The following is a 22,213-nucleotide window of genomic DNA, read 5'->3' as shown; positions in this document are numbered from 1 at the left end:
ACTGTATTGGGATGTCCCGGTGTGAGACAGAGGTGAGCCACATTTTTAGCAAAGCTTCTCAGGGGATGTTGATCTGAAAAGGATGGGAAACCCTGCTCCACTACCAGCTCTGTGTCCATGGGCAGGTGGCTTACCCTCTCTGTGACTCAGTTTCCTCCACTGTAAACTGAGAACCATAATGGTACCTCAGCTCTGTGTCCATGGGCAGGTGGCTTACCCTCTCTGTGACTCAGTTTCCTCCACTGTAAACTGAGAACCATAATGGTACCTATCGTATGGCGTTGTCATGAGTACGAAAAGAGGTAAACAATGCTGACTTCACGTAACATGTCTGAATAGGTAGGAAAGGGCCACTGAAGGAAACACTTGTTCTAGGGACTTTAGAAACTCAGGGTTGTCCTAGCGATAGGAAGACTCACATGGAGTCCTCTCTGGCTGTGATTTCTGAGGTCACTTTGTGAGTTCCTTTAAGAGCTGGGTGACTTCACCACCGCAGAGCTGGATGTGGTATCAAGGATGTCAGCTATAGTTTTAAAACCTGCCTTCATGGCCTCTTCTGCCACACAGCCTCCATGCTTCCTATCCCCTTTGCTGGCACGAGGCTGTCACTTGTCACGTATGTGAGACGCGGGAAGGTCTGAAACAGGCTGGGCAGTCAGAATATTTATTTTCATAAACAGACTGGTACGTGGGTTAGTAGAAGACCCCAGCAGGATGGGTCAGAGTCCATTTTCAGTAACTGATATGAGCATCAGGGGAGAAAGGGTACCATCTTTGCAACCGCTATCAATGAGGGTGGTAAGAGCCTGGAAATCCCCCCTGGGTATCGCTGCCCTCAGACCCAGGAGCCCACAGAGGATGGCGCTGTGCAGAGGAAAGCCGAGCCAAGTGAGGAAGACGGAGGTGGAGAGAGTCCAGATGAGGACGCTGCTGGAAGTCTGGATGCAGCCATTTCTGAAACCACTGTGGACTTCCCGGAGGCTGGGTTAGGCTAAGAAAGTCTCTTGTTGAAAGTATCTATCTATTTATCTATTGGTTTAATTTCCATGGAGACGGATTTCTGTTACTTAAGACCCAAGGTTCTACACGATACCTTTAGGTGTTTTTCTGACACGTTTGTATTCAGCATGGCTTATTGCAGGGTGTTGTGAAGTTGTGTGTGCGGAGAGAGCTGAAGATTCTCTCTCTCTAACCACCCAGAGAAGTAAGAGCAGACCTATAGTCAGAGGTACAGGTGGGATCGTCACTGCGTTGGCCCTCCATGTGTTATCATTATTGAAGAGCAAAAATTTCAACATGCTGAAAATGAATGAATCAGAAAAATTTATTGTACAATGTTTAAAAATTGATCTGCCATCCCAAACTGCTCAGAAATTTTACTAGTGCCGAGATATGATCCCAGATGGGAGTGGGCCTGTCCCTTCCACTCACTGAACCAATCTTAATAAAAATGCTGCTCCTACCACTTCAGTAAGAGCCTTTGTCTTATATTAAAGCTATACAATATTGCGCTCTATTGTGAGTGGAACTCTATTCAAAGCTCTATTTCAAGACTGAATGCAAACTGGAATAGAGTTACAAACAGCATGAAAAGTTAATGAAAAATCAGCCTGGTATATGCAGAACGATAAAAAATAGTTGAAGGGGGAAAAAGAAATTATGTTATGGCTAGTTATAGTTAAGACTTAGGTGATTATTCTGAATTTGAAATTTATATCATTTCCCTCCCTCCTTGATGTAATTATCCATTAGACTTACGAATGCACATTTTTCATGTCAAGCCAGCAAGAGCTCTACAATGAAGAAGTGAGGCTTCAAGAAGAAGGGGAAACGGCGAATTTGATGCACGTGGCAACAAAAGAGTGCAGGAAACTCTCTGAGTTTATTGCACAATCGATCACTGAACATGGGCAAGCGTGCCAAGGCCATCTTTATTTGGTTAGAGAATAACTTTATTTGGTTATTTGGAAATAGATATGAACCCAATACATCTCCAGTTTGACTACTCAAGGAAAAAAATGCTGAAAGAAATGAGTTGTAAGTGAATCAAAATATCAGCATGTTAGGGCTGAAGGCAATTCAAACAACTGTGTAACTTCCGTATGTTTTAGGTCAGGAGGCACACCTAGGGGGGCCTCAGGCCTCAGCCAAGGCCACTCGCTACTCAGTGTGAGTTCCCTTGGTGGTCGTCAATAATTATTTTCCTCTCTAAAATATATATCGGTTAGGAAATAACATACAGTTTTTGGGTAAAGTTCTTTCCTGAGACCGATTTCTCGGCATCCCCAATGTGGAAATTCTGCCAGTCATTGCTACGTCTATTCCAATGATGCATCCTGGAATCAGGGAAATAGTCACGGGATGGGCAAGGATGGCCCACTCCCTGTGACACGGACCTGAGCTACACACGTCCTTCATCATGCAACCCCCTACTCTGACAGTGACGTTTTAAGTCTCCTGAAATTACTGTTAATTCAGGGCCAGGATCCTGTAATCTCCCCAAAGTCTGATTATCTCCTTTTCCCCAAGGCACAGTAAAAGGCTGTCACATTCAGTTGCACCCTAGTGAATCTTTTGGAATTATGTGGGCTTTTTTTTTTTTTTAAGATTTTATTTATTTATTCGACAGGGATAGAGACAGCCAGCGAGAGAGGGAACACAAGCAGGGGGAGTGGGAGAGGAAGAAGCAGGCTCATAGTGGAGGAGCTTGACGTGGGGCTTGATCCCATAACGCTGGGATCACGCCCTGAGCCGAAGGCAGATGCTTAACCGCTGTGCCACCCAGGCGCCCCTATGTGGGCTTTTTAAAATAGAAATTACCTTTGTAGAAAAAAAGATAGTTCACAGTACTGCAAAGACAGAATATCATGTCCTGCGTTTAGTTAAATCCTACAGAAACACAGCAGAGAGAAAGGAGATGTCTGGGGGAGGGCTAAGAAGTAATGGGGAGAAATGTCAAGAACTAGGGATGATTTACTCATTTCCCCAGGACACCCTATTAGTTCTCAAGATGGCTGGTGAGCAGCTTTCTCCGAAGCCGACATAAATATTGTGGCAATAGAAGATGCCATTTTTATGCACTGACATCAAGAATGTGGTCTGTTAGGATCTGACAAAATAGCCAAGAGTCAGGCAACAAGGCTACTCTTTGCAAAGTCACCACTGCGACTGCACAGCTAGGGTCTGTGCGTTTCACACTGGGCCAGGCAGGTGAAATATCACATCACTAACCACAAACCCCGCTCTCAGGAATCCTCTCTTCTCTCTGCAGCCCTTGGCCGTCAGTGACTCACATGAATATTCAGAGAGTACAAATGCGGAGAGACGTATGCCTTTATGAAGTTATATGAGCCTTACAAGGGAGCCTTCTGGAAGGAATGGCAACACAGTTGTTTGAAGTCAATATAATGATTCATGTAGTGGTGCTATTCACTGTACACACAAAAATATAACAACCCAAAGGGTCCCCAAAGTCAGAACTGAATAAATGAATATTTAGGAATTCCAGATACTAAAAATACACCTGAGATCTCATTTTCTTCTTAATCAGAAATTGCTTCAGGGAAGAAGGCTCTTTGCCTTCTGGAATCCAACATCAGCCAAGTTAACTTGGTATCCTGGCAGAAATCAAGGATAACCTGACTCTCGCCAATTGTAAACAGAGAGCATGAAATTTAAATGCAAGAGATACAGAAGAGAAAAGCTGCCTACCTGTTGCTGTGAACTAAAAAAGACTTAATGCTATTTAAATTTCAATGGGTACTGCCATAGTATAATTTGAATTTGTTCGGATTTTTTTTCAAATGCACACCTGCTATTACAAGCTCAATCAAGTTGATGTAAAATATTTCAGAAGGACGAGAAATAGAATTAAAACCTATTAGATTTTTCCATTACGACCCATTTCCCATTTAATTACATCACCATTTTCTCATCCAGTCTAGATAGCTCATCACTCTCTTTAGCTCTTCCAAAAACATAGCATCTCACTTTTTGAATACGGGATTTCAGGCTGCAGTTATGTCTTTTTCCTTAGCTGTAGGTTATCAGACATACCTTTGATCCAAAGCAAACTGGGAGTCTCTACCTAATTTTCTGCCAGTGGTTCAGTGAATGGACTTCTGATTTCTTGATTATTGAATTGCTTCTGGGGATGGATCTAAAATGCAGGCACTGACCCTTAATGTCAATCATAAAATTCTGAGTCCAAAATTCGGAAGCAATTTCATTGTTTACAGTGTATTTCTGGCAGCGTGATCACAAGCAGGCTGACTGCTTTATGGATTTGTCTCTCTCCTGAGCAAACTTAAAAGAAGGCTTAGTAAAACCTACATTGGTTTATTGAGTGTGTGAAAGCTGGCTACTATTCTTTTCTTCTACTACCAGATATTCTTTGGCTTTGTGCATCTGAAGATTTTTTAAACTGAGAAATTTTTTTAGTGTTACTGTGTCTGTCTTAGCTAATTATTATGTGGTGGGTCATGTAGAAATCCCTGCAAATATTTTATGATAAAAATCATTCGTATTTTTAAATATATTTCACATTGTAAGAAATGCAAAATTGTGTGAGCCTAATTTATATGAACTCATAATTCATGATAAATTGGTTATTAAAATAACATGAAAGCTGTCCCTAGGACCACACAATATATAAATATGTATGTCTATTCTTCTCCATCTGCAAACAACTATTAATTGTGACTTTCCCCACGTGGTATACGATAAGCATTCTAGAATTCTACATTTATCATTGTGATGTTTTTATTAAGAGCACATTTAGGCATTTCCACTGTGCACAGTGCACGGCCACGGCATGGAAAGCCAGACCTTTTGCCTCGCCATCACTTCCTCTCTGAATACATCTGAACCATTTTTGATGTCGATTTCTGGCCTTCTCAATTTTTGAAAAATTAATGAGGTAAATTCTCTCCCCATCAAGATTCTTAACTCTGTAGCCAGCAGCCGCCCACGCAACAGCTAAATGTCATCTGAAAAGAAGAGAACGGCGTCTGCACAGGCTCATCTTGTTCTTTCCCTGAGATGGGGTCCAAACAAATGGGAGGCGTCCAGATTCAAGAGCTGTCAGTGTCACTGATGTCAACTCTGCTCCCACAGTCTTCTTTAACGGCTTTTAAAAATCATTGATACTGTGGATAACAACTTTTTAAAAAGATTTATTTATTTATTTGGTAGGGGAGGGGCAGAGGGAGAGAAGCAGACTCCACGCTGAGCACGGAGCCCAACTCGGGGCTCGATCCCACGACCCTGAGATCATGATGTAAGCTGAGATCGAGAGTCGGATACCCAACTGACCAAGCCATCAGGTGCCCCCCGTGGATAATAATTTTGTGCTGTGGGCCACACAGATGGACTACCTAAGTGAGTGTTCTGGAAAACAAAGGAATTTCAGAGGGTGAAATTGAGAAAATAAGAGAAGTGGGGGCACTGAGTAAAAGAACAGAAGTTTAATAACTAACGTGTAAATTAAAATTTATTATAGGGAAGAGCCATAAAATTAAATTATACTAAAATTTAACCACATTATCAGTAAAATGCTGCATGATAAAGTTTTGCAGAAGCATGTCACCACGACAGAGTACAATCATGGACTTTTCCTTCCATGGTATCATATGGTGGCTTCTCATACGCAAGGATGGAGAACATCATTTTCATGGTTGTGCAAGTTGAGGGGCTGACATATATGCACCTGAGAGAGAAGGATATACTGGTATTTCATTCCAAAATCCCTAACTCAATATTTTCCAATTCAGTTAGCAAAATCCTACCTATCATGGGCAAAAGGAAGCACCTGCGAGGCACAGGGGACACAACAGTGAAAGGGGCTGCTAGTGTCACCCTTACAGCTCTCATGGCTTAGTGGTTTGAAAGTGGTGTGACACACTTGATGGCCAGTTCAAGCAATGGGAAGGAATGTAACACAGCTGGAGAATAAATGCAACATGTGCAGACATGAGCCTAGAGAGTTAAGTAGGGGTCATATCACTAGAAGCCTTGACAGCCAAATTATGGAGTTTAGGTTTGTCCCAGCAGCCACTGGGAGGCCCAGAAGAGCATTCACCCAGGAGGAGGAACAAGGAAAGTGGAGGCATCCCAAAAGGCAACAAGGTCTTTCGGTGGGGCAACTGCCTCAATAATGAGTCAGGACAGACTTTGAAGAAAAATTAAGAGTTTGGCTTTGTACCTACTGAGTTGAAGGGATCTGTGGTGCTATCAAGTACAGACGCCCAGGAGGCCGGTTGGCACTATGTGAACTGTGGGGAATCGGGTTATAGATGGAATTAGACGAGAAAAGCATGTAGAGTGAGAAGAAAAGAGGGCCAAAGGTGGGGAACACCAACAGCTAAGGGAAACACATTAGTCTGATAAGGGAACTAAGAATGCAGCCAGAGAAGAGCAGGAAAATGCCAAGAGTCTGTCCTCGTGGACAGCAAGGGAAGGTGGCATCTGAGGGCCGCTGGTGTCTAACGCTGCAGAGAGCCGAGATGAGGATGGGCAGGACTTAGTGGATGTTACGGCAGGCAGGTTACTGGGACCAGTGGTGGATGGGGACAGACTGCAGCGAGGGGTGGGTGAGGAGAGAGTAATCAAGCAGAGATGGTGATCACACAAAATTTTAAGAAGTTAGAGAGGAGGAAGTAGATTGGGGGAAGAGGGAAAGTATGGTTGAAAGAATAGATATCTGACTTGTGTTATTTTAGATGGGTGAGATTGAACCATGTAGAAACACAAATATGAGGAAGTGATGGAGAAAGTGATGAAGACACAGGAGAAGAGAATATATAGAGGGTGGGCAAGATCACCGAAGATGCAGATGCCTTGGGAGACAGAGTATGAGTGGGACGATGAGGAGGAAAATGGAGGAGGAGCAGGAGGAAGTAAGAAGCTGAGAGAAGAGCCAGAGATGGGGTGGAAGTAGAGAAGTATACGTCTGTTACTACTACCGTTAGCAGGAAGCTCTGAGAGTTTCCTTTGATGCTTTCTGTGAAGTAGGAGGAGGGGCATTCTGCAGAGAGACATCGGGGAGATGCTGTGCTTGGAAGGCTGAAGAGAAAGCAACATTTCAGAAACTGTCTCTCTGGAAAACAGGAGAGAAAAAGCTCAATAGGGAACAGAGGATTGCCAGACAACATTAAGAGCCCATCCATTTATCCTGTACCAAACTGTCTCACGTAATTTTCTATCACAGTCTGTAGTTGCTAGAGATAGAAACAGACAGCCAGACTGATCTTGAGGAATGACACCATGAAATGTAATCTTTTGTGAACAGTTGATGAAGCTTCTTCGTGACCTGAGCAAAACACTCCCACAAGAATATTCCAAATTCATTATGTGACTCCATGAAAAGCACATTTCCCCCCCAACACTCTGAGCCTAGAAAAGGTGTGTGTGTGGGGGGGGGGGTGGCCAGTGCATATAGCTATTCTATTAGGAAGATATAGCTCCATTAATATGATAATCATTAATTAAATGATTTGCGGGGACATACGTGTATCCCTATGTGACTGTTTTGTATGAATAGTCACTCAAAAGCTGTTTAATTCTTCAGAAGAGGAAAAATGAAATATCTAGAGCTACGAAGTTCACAGACAGATCTAGAAGGTCCTGATGACACCAAAGATTGATACGTTGTGAGACCTGCATAAACAGTCAGCTCTTCTCTGTCTCTGGAAACTCTCTCCCAGTTCTCTCCACGGAGGTCTTAATTGGGGTCTCCTATGTTTCAGGCACTGTGGTCCTGACCCTCAGTGGGCTTCCAGTTGGGGAGATGAAAATGTTTACAACCTAGGCTGACTCACTTCACGAGAGATGGAGCTAAAAGCTAGAGAGTAGTAAAGGGGAGGCTAGTGATTAATTCTGTTTGATTAGCACAAACACAGTTACTTCCAATCTCCTATATACAACTCAGTACAACTTCTGGTAACCTATGACTCAGGGAAACGAGAGAACACGTAATGAAAACTAAATTCTTTTATTTAGAAACAATCCCTATTTACTTTTTAAGTTTTATACCTCTTTAACCTGTGATGAACTGAATACCATGAAGCTTTCCACCAAACCTCTTAGTTGTTTGATTTATTCCTGAAAGCTACTTCTGAAAAGAAATGTAAAATACATTGTTTCCAAAGACATTGGTTCTGCATTGGTGAACTTTCTTTGGAAGTCTGGGGCTGTAACAACATTAAAGGTCTTCTCTGTGAAGGCAGATTTTTTTCAACTGGAGAACAGAAACCATATCCTTGCTCCTGGTGACACATCTGATTGCTAGACTTCTCAAATGGATTTTGGAATGGTTATGTTCAAGACACTTTAGGAAACAAACCAGTAATTCAAAAGTATCCTGAGTCCAAGAGGGACAGGAGGAAGGAGGAAGGCAGGAGGAATCTCATCTCAAGGAGAAGGCAGGAGGAAAAAACCATCTCAAGGGGAAGGCAGGAGGAAAACACTAGAAGGGAAAGGGGAAGAGAATTGTATGGAAAATGGGCAGTTATCAGGAAGCATGTTTTAGTGCCAGTTTTCGTTATTATTGGCTATACAAATTGAAGCCTTTCAGTTGCTTCTTTAAAAAGGAGGAGGCTGGGATTAGATGACGCTTTAGCAGTTGGGTTTATTTTTATAAGGAAAATGAGAGATTTTGGACTAGGTGGTATTACATACCAAATCAATACTAACAGGAGTTAACCTGCCTATCGCCTTGAATTATTTAGTGAGTGAGGTCTTTACACTCACACTCAAAGTCCACACTAATGATCTAGTAATTATTTTAATCGATTCTCAATGAACTGTTAACTACTCTGTTGGCATACCAATAAGCAAGAAGTTGTGAGAGCAGACTCTGTGCTCTATATTTGTATCTTTCCATCCATAATTCTGAGTGGAAACCTGTGTATCCAAATAAGTATTTCCGTACCCATTTTACTAAGATATATCATTTAACATTTGTGGTATCTTAAGAAGTCCTAATATTTATTTGTGTGAGAAGAGGAGATATAATATGGAATCACAGACTCTTGAAGGGGATGTTATTTTGGAGAATATGCAATTTAAGCTCTTATAGAAAACTCTCAAACATGTGAACAAAGATATCATACAAAAACGTTCTGAGTAGGAAGCTGTGTGATAGCAAAAAATTAGAAACTACTTTTATGCACCCCAACTGGGGAATGGACAAATCAATGACAGCATATTCACATGATGAAATATTACATGCTAGTTGGGTTAATGAATGAGAGGTGCAAAAATATGTGAATATAAACAAATCTCAAAAACCTAATGTTGAAAGAAGAAGCACGTTGCACAAGGGTATATACAGATAGACACCTTTTATATATAAGCTAAAAATATGAACAAGGAATACATATGTATTCAAATTATAGAGACCAGCAGGGGAATGTCACAATAAACATCAACTTTAGGATGGTGGTTACCCAAGGAGGGCAAGGAAAAAAGTGTGGAAATCAGAGAAGAGAAAACCCCATAATCTGGAGAGATTAATCAACTTGTTCAAAACCACAAAACAGGCTAGAAGTGAGTAGTGAGAGCTCAGTGCTTTCTGCTACAAAATACTACCCCCAAAATGGATGGCGCCTCAAACTGGCTTTGTCAGGCTCTTCTTCAGACACAAAATGACAGCCCCAGGGAACTTAACATTATGAGGGACCTTAAAAAGTCTGATTTTCTCCAATTCCTCACTCAAGTTTTGACTTTTCCTCACAACATGTCTGCCAAATGATGATTCAGCCTTTGCTAAAAACAAACCACAGCGAAAGGAAAAATAAGCCTTTTCTAGTAACACATTCCTAACCTCAAGGAAGACCTTCCAGGATATCCCTGGAGAAAATCCCTGCTCAACCAAACACTGTAACTTCTGGAAAATCCGAAGTTAAGTACCAGCCTCACTTGGCCTTCTAAGTTTAGTTGAGCTGAAGACTCAGAGGCTGGGGTAGAAAGGCCAGGCAAAGTCCCCTGGGTGAAGCCAGTTACCGGTGGCTGGGTGGATAAGAATAAACACTGATTTTGGAGGGCACTGGGGGTACATAGTGAGGTGAAGACTTAAGTCGGTACCTGAAAGTTGGGGAGAGGGGGTAGAGAGACACTGGTGACCAACATATAAGTTCCCTGCCCTCGAGAAGCTTATACTTCATTGAGAGAAGTAGACTGTATGGAAAAAAACATAAAGCACGACCACAGATGGGAATGAGTGCCCTGAGGTCAAATTAGGAGATGATAAAAATACGTGCAGGGAGAGAAAACACAGAGGATATCTATTTTACATAAGATGTTGAGGGAAGGTGATATTTAAACTATACTCTGAATGATAAGGAAAGCCAGCGATGAAACAGCCAAGGAAACATATTTTAGGAAGACAGAACAGCTAAATGAAAGACCCTGAGATGGGCAAAGATCACATAAAACAGGATACAGTGGCATCCAGAGGTAAGTAGAGGGAGCATGCGCTCGTTTGATTTAAAAAAAAAAAAAAATGGTTGCAGGGGCACCTGGCTGGCGCAGTTGGTTAAGCGTCCAGCTCTTGGTTTTGGCGCAGGTTATGATTTCAGGGTCCTGAGATGGACCCCTGCGTCGGGCTCCACGCTCCACAAAGAGTCTGTTTAGGATTCTCTCTCCCTCTCCCTCTCCCTCTGCCCCTCCCCACCACCCTCTTTCTCTCTCTCTCTCAAATAAATAAAAATAAATCTTTTAGAAAAATGGTTGCCACCCTCATCAAAAGTGGAGGAAGTAAATCAAATGGGTGATTTTTTTTTTTTTAAGAAAAGCCATTCTATTTTCCTATGTGATTGACTGTAAGCCGCAAGTCCTTCTGTGTTATAAGTGGCTTTGCTCCAACTCAGGTATACAAAGATCCTCTGGGAGAAAATACAATTTCAATATAGCAACATCACAATCAGGATGAACAGATTGATTCTGGAGGAAAAGAACATACTTTCTCATCAGAGAGACTCAAGAGAAAAGAATTATGTCAATCCAGTCTCATTGCAAAACTTTATATGCCACAAAATATACTTAGTTTGAAAAAAAAAAAGCAAGATGAAATCTCCTTAGAAATACCAAAGCCTGATGCCACAGTCTGCTTGTGAGGTTCTAAAGCAATTGCCTGAGAAAAAGCAATAAGGTGGCTTGGCTTTGCTTGAAATCAGAAGCCTGTAGCTACTACGTTTCACTTTCATACACACGTATAAGGGTTCAAATATAAACTGGGTCTAATGATGTTTATTGTGCCTTAGCAGAAGAAAATATTAAAAGTAGCTATTTGTTTTGGCTATGCTGCCATTGATAATAGCATGTAGGATCCGAATAGAACCCTGATCTACAGAAAGTCCACGTCACTGACCAGAAAGAATATACTTTTCAGGCTAAGTATATTGGGTATCAGTCCTACAGAGCCTGGATTGGTGACAATGAGTTTTATGCTAGCTATGATAAATCACATGTTAGCTATGATAATTCTTAGCTTATATGCTAGTGTTGAACCCCAAACTAAATTCAGATATCACTATTTAGTGTAAATCAGAAAGAAACTAGTAGAAATCAGGAAAACATGTCTACTTAGAGGTGTGGAATCTAAAAAAAAAAAAAAAAAAAAAAAAAATTAAGAAAAACCCAAGCTCCCAGATACAGAGAATAGACTGGTAATTGCCACAGGTTGAGGAGGAAAGGAGGGGGAGAAGAAAGTAAACTGTTTTTGTTTTCCTTTTAGTTTAAATAGATTTATTTAAAAAAAACAATAATGATCCTGAAAGAAAAGCTCAGAAGTTGTTTAGATAGATTTTTACACTGTCGGATAAATCCAGGGAACAATTTTAGTTTGGAACACATGAGACTAAATTTGATTCTGGAAATCTCAAGAAAAAAAATAACATAAGCTATTTGGTGGGATCTGTTTGATTTTCACTACTCGGCATATTTAAAATATGTGTATGTAACTTCACTACATAATAGGAGATTTTATTAGAGGTGTATATTTCTAACACAGGTGTCATACAAGAATAAGGTACATCATATTTTAAAAGAAATAAAGAGTACGTGTTAATGGTTCAGAGGACAGGCACCAGGATCATCTTCTCAAAAAATGGCTTAAAAAGCTGGGGTTTCATTTGCCATGAAAATGATCTGACCATGCTATGGAAGAAGGTTGAGCCAGTGCCAGGGGCACAGCTAGGATAACTTAGGGAGGCAAGTTCTGGCTTAATATATGGAACTTTCTAAGGAGGTGGCTATACAGCTGAGTGGATGCCTCAAGGAGTAGTGGATTCTTTGCCGCCAGAAATATTCAAACACAGTCTACGCAGTCATTTGGCTGGATGCTGAAAACCCAGAAAAAGCATTATGTATCCCCCCCCCAACTCCAATACTATCGAGCACCTACCACACACATGTGGCATGTTGTAGGACAGGGACACCAAGGTAGGTGAGACAGGCAAGGTCCCTATTTTCACGGAACTTGTAAAACAGCACCCGATGCAGACAATAAATGTGTGAACAAATAATAAAACGAGGCAATTGCTGATTATGATCATTTCTGTGATGGAAATGAATAAGATGGGGGGTCTGACTGATTGGCTATGGGGGTGCTTCGCTGGTTGGCTGCTTTGATCAAAGCAGGTGACATGTGAGTGAAGGCGGGACAGGTGAGAGTTGGGAGAAGAGCAGCCCAGCTTCTGAAATGGTGAGAGGTGAGAGCTCTGAGTCAGCAAAGGGTTTGGTTTGCTGGGAGACGAGGGGTGACGCCAGGAAGCATCTTGAGGGAAGGGAGGGTGAGGCAGTGGAGGCAGGCAGAGGCTACAGCCCACACAGCTCTGTGGGTCCCAGGGAGAAGATTTGTTGGAAAGAATGAGATGTAACTGAAACATTTTAAGCAGGAGAGCAATATAGCATTGCTTTATATTTTTTAAAAAATTAGATGATATCCAAGATGATCTGTACATTCTTTTCTAAAGCTGAGATTCTGACCCTGTTTTGATAGGATTCTCATCACGCCTTACTGCACGTAGCAAACACGTACCACGCCTTTTGGTATTTGCTCTATTAAGCACGACCATTCTACCTAGAGGAAGAGGGCACCAAATTGCCAATTTCAGCAGTCGCTGGGAAAAAGTGACCCATTCTTGTGATTTAGTCCTGAACTGGCCTTCACCATTAGCACATCTTTCCTGTAGAGCATCTGTTCTGCTCTGGGGCTCTGTGCCTACTAACCCTGCCCCCACCCTTACACCACACCCCACGCTTCTATCATCAGCTCAGCAATGCCATCACTGATTGGGCCCTTTCTTCTGGTCCCAACTCATTACTGTGCCTCAACCTGGAGGGCCCCTCTCTTCTATCACAATGGGCTGTCCTTTTGTACCAGCACGTTGGCCTGAACTCAAGACCATTTTCTCCCTTACAGTCCAGGAGACTCGAGTCTCCTTGAGAATGGGGATTACAGCTGGTTCCCTACTATATTTGGGCATTCGCCAGTGCAGAACCTACGATTGTTAAGTCTTCAAAAACCGCTATGGAATGAACAGATACCCTGAGCTTGGGGGTAGAGGTATCTACCTACCTACGCTGCCTAGACCAGAGATCTTTCTGGACACTGACTCTCCTCTCCTCGCTCAACCAGATCATCCTCCTTCTAATTCCTACACTGTGAAACATGCTGGCTCTGTGCCAGTTAGACTTTCCTAACCATTTTAACTGCAGCCAGTATGGAGCCTTTTATTTTTCTTAATCAGGCAAGGCACAAGCTTAAGATTGTTGTCCTGAATTGTGGCTGAGTCTTAATAGTGATAATTCTGAAAAGCTAGTCCTCAGATCATCTCCATCATTTTCAGAATATGAATAACAGTTCAGTATTACTTGCCAGGAACTGTGCAAAGTCTCCTTTAATCCTCCCTGCCACCCTACATGGAAAACATTGTTATCCCCATTTTACAGATGAGGAAAATGCAGCACAGAGAGGCTAAGAGATTTGCCCAGGGTCACACAGCTAAGAAGTAGATATGAGATTTTCAAGATTCTTTCAAATATGAAACTTGCACTTTTAACAACTAGGGAAAAAGATTTATAAAATAAAATTCACAATAATACATCCACATTAGCATAAAGAAATGCATAATTTAATTGGTGTGGTATTGTAAAATGGGTGTGATTATAGAACTCTCTGTTGTATAACTGGATAGATTTTACTTTCTTTGTCACATATTTTTCCTCTTCGCCTCCAAAAATTTTGCCTATTCATAATCTCTACTAGCATATCAGAGCATATTTAAGATTTTTTTTGTAATTCTAAAGCATTTTAACAGAAGAACCCAGGAAAACCAGAAAGGCTTAGAAAATAGTCCAGATCTTATAAGATTTTAAAGGTCTCAAATACAGGATATGAAAAGAATCTGAGAGTTTTCCTACACAACTGAAATGTATATGAGATCAAAACCATTCAGAGTTTTAAAATCTGCTCTATTTACAGAGGGTCTTAGAAACCAAAATAAACTCATCTTCCACAGTTCTTTGAGTGACAGTTCTAAAATGTCCAAAAGACAAAATTTTCATTTTTAACTCAACATCAAAGCACACATTCAGATATTTTCTGATTTAAAAAGTAACTTCTTGTAAAAATGACTGATGCTTCTGATGTTATCTAAAACACATATAAAATATACATGTACCCGTCTACCTGGAAAACTAGAGAATTACAACCCAGGGCACTTGCCTGGGATAAGGCAGAAGTCCAGATGGTTGTCTTATTGAAAAATAATAAAAACTTTTCTTCAGTGAGACAGTTATCTAAAGGAATCTTGGTTCTAACATTTACACTCACTATCATAAGTAGATTGTGAAATATTATACACTTCATTTAAGACATATAGAGAATCAGAGAAAGTACTAGCAAATTACAAATACGATTTAAGAGAATAAATAGTATTTATTATTTATTAGAGTATAAGTCCATCTTTACTGGGGAAAATAATTTCCCAACTTGGAAAACTTATGAACTTAATTAAGAATCCACCTTGAAGAAGGGGTTACACATCTATGAACTTGTGAATAGCTTGGGGTTACAAGTCAGTATCCATACTACAGCATTCATTATATGTGTATCTTACCCACCTTTTTGGTTAGGAGGTTCCTTGAGGGCACATGAGAAGTAGGAAAGTCTGGGCATGGGTCTCACTTTGGAAACTCTTTAGCTTTTGCACCTTTGGGCAAGTCACTTGGTTTCTGGGTCTCAGTTACTTCATCTGTACTCTAGGGGGCAATAATACTCACCTTTACTCATCCCCCCCTCCCCCCAACAAGCCATGTATAGGGAAGGGCATGGACTTTGCAGAGACAAAACCAGAGCTTTCCCTCTACACCTAGACCTGCACCTGTGAGGTCTGGGATAAGTTCCTTACCTACCCAAGCCTCAGTTTCCTCATCTATAAACTGAGACTATCATACCTAGGAAGATGTCATTAGGATTAGAGAAAGTACATGTGAACATTTGGCACTTGATAAGCTTTCAATAAATGGTAGCTATTGATGCTTGGGGCCCATTTTGTAAACTGCATTATATATGCAAGGTATTATTATACAACCTGTTTCATCAGAAATCATGTAGTTTCTTACCTGACACACTAACTACAACATTTCTCCCACAGTCTGTATATATGAATCTTTTTCTTTTTAGATTAAAACCCCGTTGTGATGCTTTCCTTGTGAACTTTGTTATGAGACTATGAAATTAGCAAACAACCCAATAATGAGATCTCTTATTCTTCCTCCTTTGCTGCATTCCAGTCTGTAGTCCGCAATGCATTTTCAGTCTACTTATTCATCTTTTTATCACTCATTCAACAAACACCAACTGCGGGCTTACTATGTGACAAGATCTATACTACAAGAGAAATTAGCCTCTCTATTTTATTACAGATGGTTTCATGAAATATAAGTTAAGATAAATTATTTTTTTTTAAAGATTTTATTTATTTATTTGACAGAGATAGAGACAGCCAGCGAGAGAGGGAACACAAGCAGGGGGAGCGGGAGAGGAAGCAGCAGGCTCATAGCGGAGGAGCCTGATGTGGGGCTCGATCCCGTAACGCCAGGATCACGCCCTGAGCCGAAGGCAGGCGCTTAAAAGCTGTGCCACCCAGGCGCCCCAAGTTATGATAAATTATTATAGTAATATAGCAAACTTAGAAAGTATTACAGTTCATGTAACTTATAATGGGAATTAAGGATAAGTTTTGACAACATTACATGTTCTCCAGAAAATAATTACATGCAAATGCTTTTCACAAGAGTTACTATATAAATTAAATAAATCCAAAGTGTATATGAGGATAATCCAAGGAAAGGGATTTAGAAATGGAAACAACTTTAAAAATTATCATATTTGTGACTCAGTATTGAATTATCTTTCAGAATAGTTTTTTTTTTAAGATTTTATTTATTTATTTGAGAGAGAGAGAGAGAGCAGGAGGAGGAGCAGAGGGAGAGGGACAAGCAGACTCCCTGCTGAGCACAGAGCCTGATGTGGGTGGGGCTCCATCCCACGACCTTGAGATTGTGACCTGAGCCGGCCAAAATCAAGACCCCGAGGCTTAACCAACGGAGCCACCCAGGTGTCCCTCCGAATAGGATTTTACATCTAGAGTGATTTAAAAATAGGCCACAATTGGAAGTAATTAAGAAATTGTTCTTCTGTTTTTACTTCATTTCACTTAAGAGTCATAAGCCATTGGCTATTTCTATTGATGGAAAACAACTGAATTTCACAACACATACATGTATATATTTCTGGGATGTCCTAAGACATTTCCTTTAATCATTATAAACATAATCCATTCCCTATTATCATATAATCCATTTTAACAGTAACTGAGTGCTTCTAATGTGTGGCAACGGCAAACTAGAATGATGAAAGTACAAGGGTAGGAGGGATTGGCGAACTACTGGTTGTGGACCAAATCCAGCCCAATACTTATTTTTGTAAATAAAGTTTTATTGGAACACAGCCAGGTCCGTTTGTTTACATATAATCTACAGCTGCTCATGTGATACGCTGGCAGGGTTGAGGAGCTGTGCTAGAGATGGTATGGCCTGCAAAACCTAAAATATTTTCTATCTAATCTTTTACAGACAAGGTTTGTGAACTCCTACTTCATAGGGAAGGTATTCAAGAATTTCCATGCCAATTTTGAGTACTGACACACACATTAAAAAGGAATTAAGGAAGCTATTTAGTTGTATATTTCATTCCCTTTAGGCTTGTGCCCAATGCTTACTGGACATACTGGAGGTAGGACACATACTACACATGGGAGTAGACCAGTTCTCTACAAGTCATCCTTGCTGGGCTAATGGGTCATGCTGCTCCCCCACGGATATAATAAAAATTCCAAGTGTTGTCCTGTCTATGGAACAAATTCCACCTGAACTGCATAATCATCCTTTCTTTTAGGACCTGGGGATTTTAGTTTGTGTCTATTTTCTGTTGTTGGAAACACTGTGACCTTCTATAGTTCTGTAAACACTACAGCTTATTTCATTGAAAACGACCAATGCAAGTAAAATAGAGAAAAAGGATTGACTGTACCTGTATGCTGTTCTTCAATCCAGACTTGCAAATACATGAAGAGGAGCAGCCCTGCTACTCCAAATATCAGCACCGAGAGGAAGACTTGTTTGGGGTTCATGACCATTTCAGATGGCTGCCTTTCTCCTCATTTCTGAAGACTGCATGATTTGTTTTTCCGTAGAGCTTTGATCCTTTCTTGTTCTGTTAAGCGCTCCTTCCATGAAGCAACCTAGAATTTTTTAAAAATCCACATTGTACCTTGCTGATGACATTTTCCCCCAAAACAGCATAAATATGCAGCATATCAACACTAGCGAAGGCGCATGTGAACTGGAACGCTCTGAAGACAGAAGAGACTGTAGGAGATCGTCCCTAGAATGGCAATTTTCTAACCTTATCTCAGGAATGTATTATCCTACCGTTAATAAGGAACACCCCCACATTTAATTAGGTACAGGATAGCCAGACTTAAGCCACCCTATACTGGAAAGAGTAAAGCAGGTTCAGGTTACCTGAAAATGACTGCGAGGGGAGAGAAGACCATCAAAGTAGATTGTTGAAGGAGTTTTGGAAAAACAAGTTTATAGAATAAAGAGGGGGAAAAAACCACTTCCTAACTAAAAAATATATAAAAATGGAGGGTTTATCATTTCCCTCTCATGTAAAAGTAATAGATTTCTCCAACTGAAAGGGTACATTTAAAATCCCTCCAACACACAAAAGGATAAATATTAAAAGGTCAGATTGAAAGGGCTTCTCCCACAAGAACACGGGAGCGCAGAAATCAACCTCAGATAACAGAAATCTACCTCCGTAATGAAAGGTTTAAAGAAATATTGAAATTTGTTTTAGAATAGTCTCATTTAGTGTAATCTTACCCTTTTACTTTTGCTAAGTTGCATCCATTTTTGAGAATCTCATGAAAATGCAAACCCTATTAGACAAAGATAAACAGACACAAAATCTTGCATAAAGAGCAGGATGCTTAGCCACTGTCACTGGAGCCCAAGTCAAGAAGCCTGATTCCCATGAACCGCCACGCAAATATGCAGTCGCCTGCCTGGGGAGCTCACATGGTCCAGCTAATGAGGCCAAGGTCATGGCTTTGTATCTAACGCTGGCCAAAGACCTTGGCTCTGTTCTTTGGCATGGACCACACCCCCTTTTTGGATGAGCAGAATGTTTTCTCACTGTGAGGACATCACATGAACTGCTGTGTCTAAAAATGATCTCTCTTTTTTCCTCCAAATATGCCTCAAAAACTTCTGGGGAGAGTATTGATTTAGCCTTTTTAAGAGGTGTTTGGTGAGGGGTGCCTGGGTGGCTCAGTCAGTTAAGCGTCTGCCTTCAGCTCAGGTCATGATCCCAGGGTCCTGGGATCGAGTCCCTGCATCAGGCTCTCTGTTCAGTAGGGAGCCTGCTTCTCCCTCTGCCACCCTCCCCCCTGCTTGTGTGCTTTCTCTCTCTCTGTCAAATAAATAAATAAAATATTAAAAAAAAAAAAAAGAGGTGTTTGTTGAGATGCTAGGTAAAAGTTAAAAACCTGCTATGGGGAATTGTTGGCTGGTTCAAGGATAAGATTTAGCTGTTCTTGGCAAAATCAATTTTCATGTAATGGTGGGCTTCAAAGGTAACTTATGAGATCAACATTATAAGGAAATGTGGTATGGTGATCCCCTGATTAGAAAAAACAAATCCAGGGGTTCCTGGGTGTCTCAGTAGTTTAAGTGCCTGCTGGCTCGGGTCATGATCCCAGGGTCCTGGGATTGAGCCCCACTCGCATCATCAGGCTCCTTACTCAGGGGGGAGTCTGTTTCTCCCTCTCCCTCTGCCCCTCCACCCACTTGTGCTCTCTCTCTCAAATAAATAAATAAAATCTTTAAAAATAAAAGAAAAAACTAATCCAACAAATAGTTAAAAGTGTGTATGCAGAACAACTAAAGAAAGTCATGTTATAAATACCTTTTTTTCTTTATATTTTAATTATTACCCAGAGGGGGTCAGAGGAAGAGCACTGATTGTTAGCATTACCTGAGGAGTTTTCTAGAATCCACTTGTCTGAGTACCTGAGGAAGGGGCCATTGTTTTTCATGAGGGCTTTTGAGCATTTCAAGCATTTTCTTGATTTTGCTAGTAGAGTAAGTTTTTAAATAAGTAGAACTGAGAGTATCATCATACTGCTATTTGTTGGGTGGTGCTTTGCTCTCATATTCATTCAAAGCTAAAATCTTACAGGCTTTCCAAATATATGCAACAAAGAACGGTTCCCGAGGGAGAGCTGCCATTTGAGGTGTTCCAAGATTGGGTCCCTCAAGGGAAACTACGAGGAGAAGCCAGCTTTCTCTTGTCTTGATGCTGCAGTTAAACAATGAACAGACATAATTCCTGGGTGCACAAGAAGATTCAGTTAGGAGAAACCAGTAAACAAAACCCAGTACCAACAGAGAAATAGCTGTTTACAAGAAGAAAGAGACTTTTACAATCTGTCTACATAATTAAAACTTATCTCAGAAGAAAGAGGATAGAAGAAAACGTATAAATCAGAACAGAGCCATGCACCTGTGGGAAAGTAGATGTGAAAAGCCAAAAGAGGTACTCCTGGAGGGTTCGCAGAGGAAAATTATTACCTACGATGCTGGAAAGAGATGAAGAATTTGCCCTTCCTCTCTTTGGGAGATGGTGCCCTACTCTGACATATCCTCCTGGGTAAGAAGTCAGGAAAAAACCCATAATTGTTATTATGGCAGACGTGAGTAGGATTGAGTGATTAAAGCCACAAGGCAGAAAGGCAATCTGGTGTAAAACGAAGAGATACATTTGATTTTCTCCCATCTCAGTCCATTAACCCAACGTTGGCATTAGGAAATGGCTCTCATTAAACAAAGGTGAGGCAGGAGGAGCAGCGGTACTGCTCTAAGCAAACCTGAAGGTCAGTTGTGATGGGAAAACACACCTATTTGGAGATCATACATCTACCTCTATGCCTGCAGGAAAAGTGCAGACTACTGGAGATTGAAATTACTTGGAATAATGCTATTTTATGTACAAGCATTACACATTTCCACGGTCAGAGGCTTCCTGAATTTCATACAACTCCTTCCTCTCCCCAGTCATAAACACAGTACCAGTACTCCACAGTGTGTGTTGCACTGAACGGAATTTGGAGCTCCAATAACAAAATACAGGCCAATTAACTAATTAACTAATTTTCTAGCTGTACTTGTAAATCCTTGGTCCTAACTTCCAAACGGAGAAATATGGACTACTGAAACCCTGAAAGAGTAATCTATGTGCTCTGTTTTAAAAAAATGCATATTTATTTTCATTTGCATACCCTATTGATTTATCCCAAAGGAACACAGAAAGATATATAAAAACAATTATTTCACTACATCCTCTCTTTCCCAACACTTTAAAAAATCATCCTTTTAAGATGTTCAACATCATTAATCCTCAGGGAAATGCAAATCAAAACCACAATAAGCTATCACCCCAAGCCTGTTAGAATGGCCACCATGAAAAAGACAAGCGATAACATATGCGGGCATGGATGGGGAGAAAAGGAATCCCCTGTACACTTGTTGGCGGGACAGTAAACTGCAGCAGCCACTTAAGGAAAACTGCATGGAGGCTCCTCAAACAATTAAAAACAGAAGAACCATATGATCCCACAATTCCACTTCTGGGATTTATCTGGAGGAAATGAAAAAACTATGTCAAAGAGACTTCTGCATCCCCATGTTCATAGCAGCGTTACTTACAATAGCCAAGATATGGAAATAACCTCTGTGAAGAATGGATAAAGAGTATTACTCAGCATATTCTTATTACTCTTTTTTTTTTAAGATTTTATTTATTTATTTGACAGAGAGAGAGAGAGCACAGGTGCACATGCACAAGCAGGGGGAGCAGCAGGCAGAGGGAGAGGGAGAAGCAGGATCCCCATGGAGCAGGGAGCCTAAGGCAGGGTTCACAGGGCTCAATCCCAGCACCCGGGATCATGACCTGAGCTGAAGGCAGGCTTTTAACCGACTGAGCCAACCAGGCGCCCCTATTCTTATTTTTCTTAAGGTGTTGTGCATCTTAAACTTACAGAGTGCAGTATGTTAGTTATAGCTCAATAAAACTTGACAAATTATTTTAAATACCCTGGTTTCCAATAGAAGCATTTAAGACTTTAGTATACTAATTATTAGATGGAGGCTATTTATTTATTTATTTTTATTTTTAAAGATTTATTTGAGAGAGAGAGACAATACACCAGCGGGGGCGGGGGAGGGGGCGAAGGGCAGAGGGAGAGAGAGAATCTCACACTTACATAGGGCTCCATCTCACAACCCTGAGATCATGGCCTGAGCTGAAACCAAGAGCTGGACGCTTAACTGACTGAGCCACCGGGGTGCCCCTGGAGGCAATTTATTTAAAAGGAAATTATGAGCTGTCCAGTTGGGCAAAAGTCTACGATTTTAGGGAGGGAGTTATGAAATGTAGAGAGGACAGTCTGGAACAAATTGGCATAGAACAGTTTGGCACGGAAGAACCCCAGAGTCAGGAGATCACCTGTCCTCACCCTTCAGCTTAGGAGGACCTCAGGAGTCCTTGCCAGTCTCTATCTCTTCCTCATACTCTGAG

General features: G+C 41.0%; 1 protein-coding gene across 3 annotated transcripts in view; it reads right to left on the bottom strand.

Moving 5' to 3' along the window:
• The window catches only part of CHST9 (carbohydrate sulfotransferase 9), a 224,153-nt gene that overhangs the window by 168,828 nt on the left and 33,112 nt on the right, over positions 1-22,213 (bottom strand). For 2 of the 3 annotated variants that reach the window (XM_026496140.4, XM_057313165.1), the window contains exon 2: positions 17,600-17,810. In XM_026496140.4, coding sequence (XP_026351925.3) covers positions 17,600-17,705 — 106 coding nt within the window. In that variant the 5' untranslated portion in view covers positions 17,706-17,810. Of the gene's footprint in view, positions 1-17,599; positions 17,811-18,459; positions 18,630-22,213 lie in introns of those variants that run through there. The other variant, XM_057313164.1, reaches the window with a different exon arrangement.

The sequence above is a fragment of the Ursus arctos genome, unplaced genomic scaffold, assembly GCF_023065955.2.
Source record: "Ursus arctos isolate Adak ecotype North America unplaced genomic scaffold, UrsArc2.0 scaffold_17, whole genome shotgun sequence".
Lineage (NCBI taxonomy): Eukaryota > Metazoa > Chordata > Mammalia > Carnivora > Ursidae > Ursus > Ursus arctos.
Note: the sequence above shows the minus strand (reverse complement) of the source record. Positions and strands in the feature narration are given on the sequence as shown.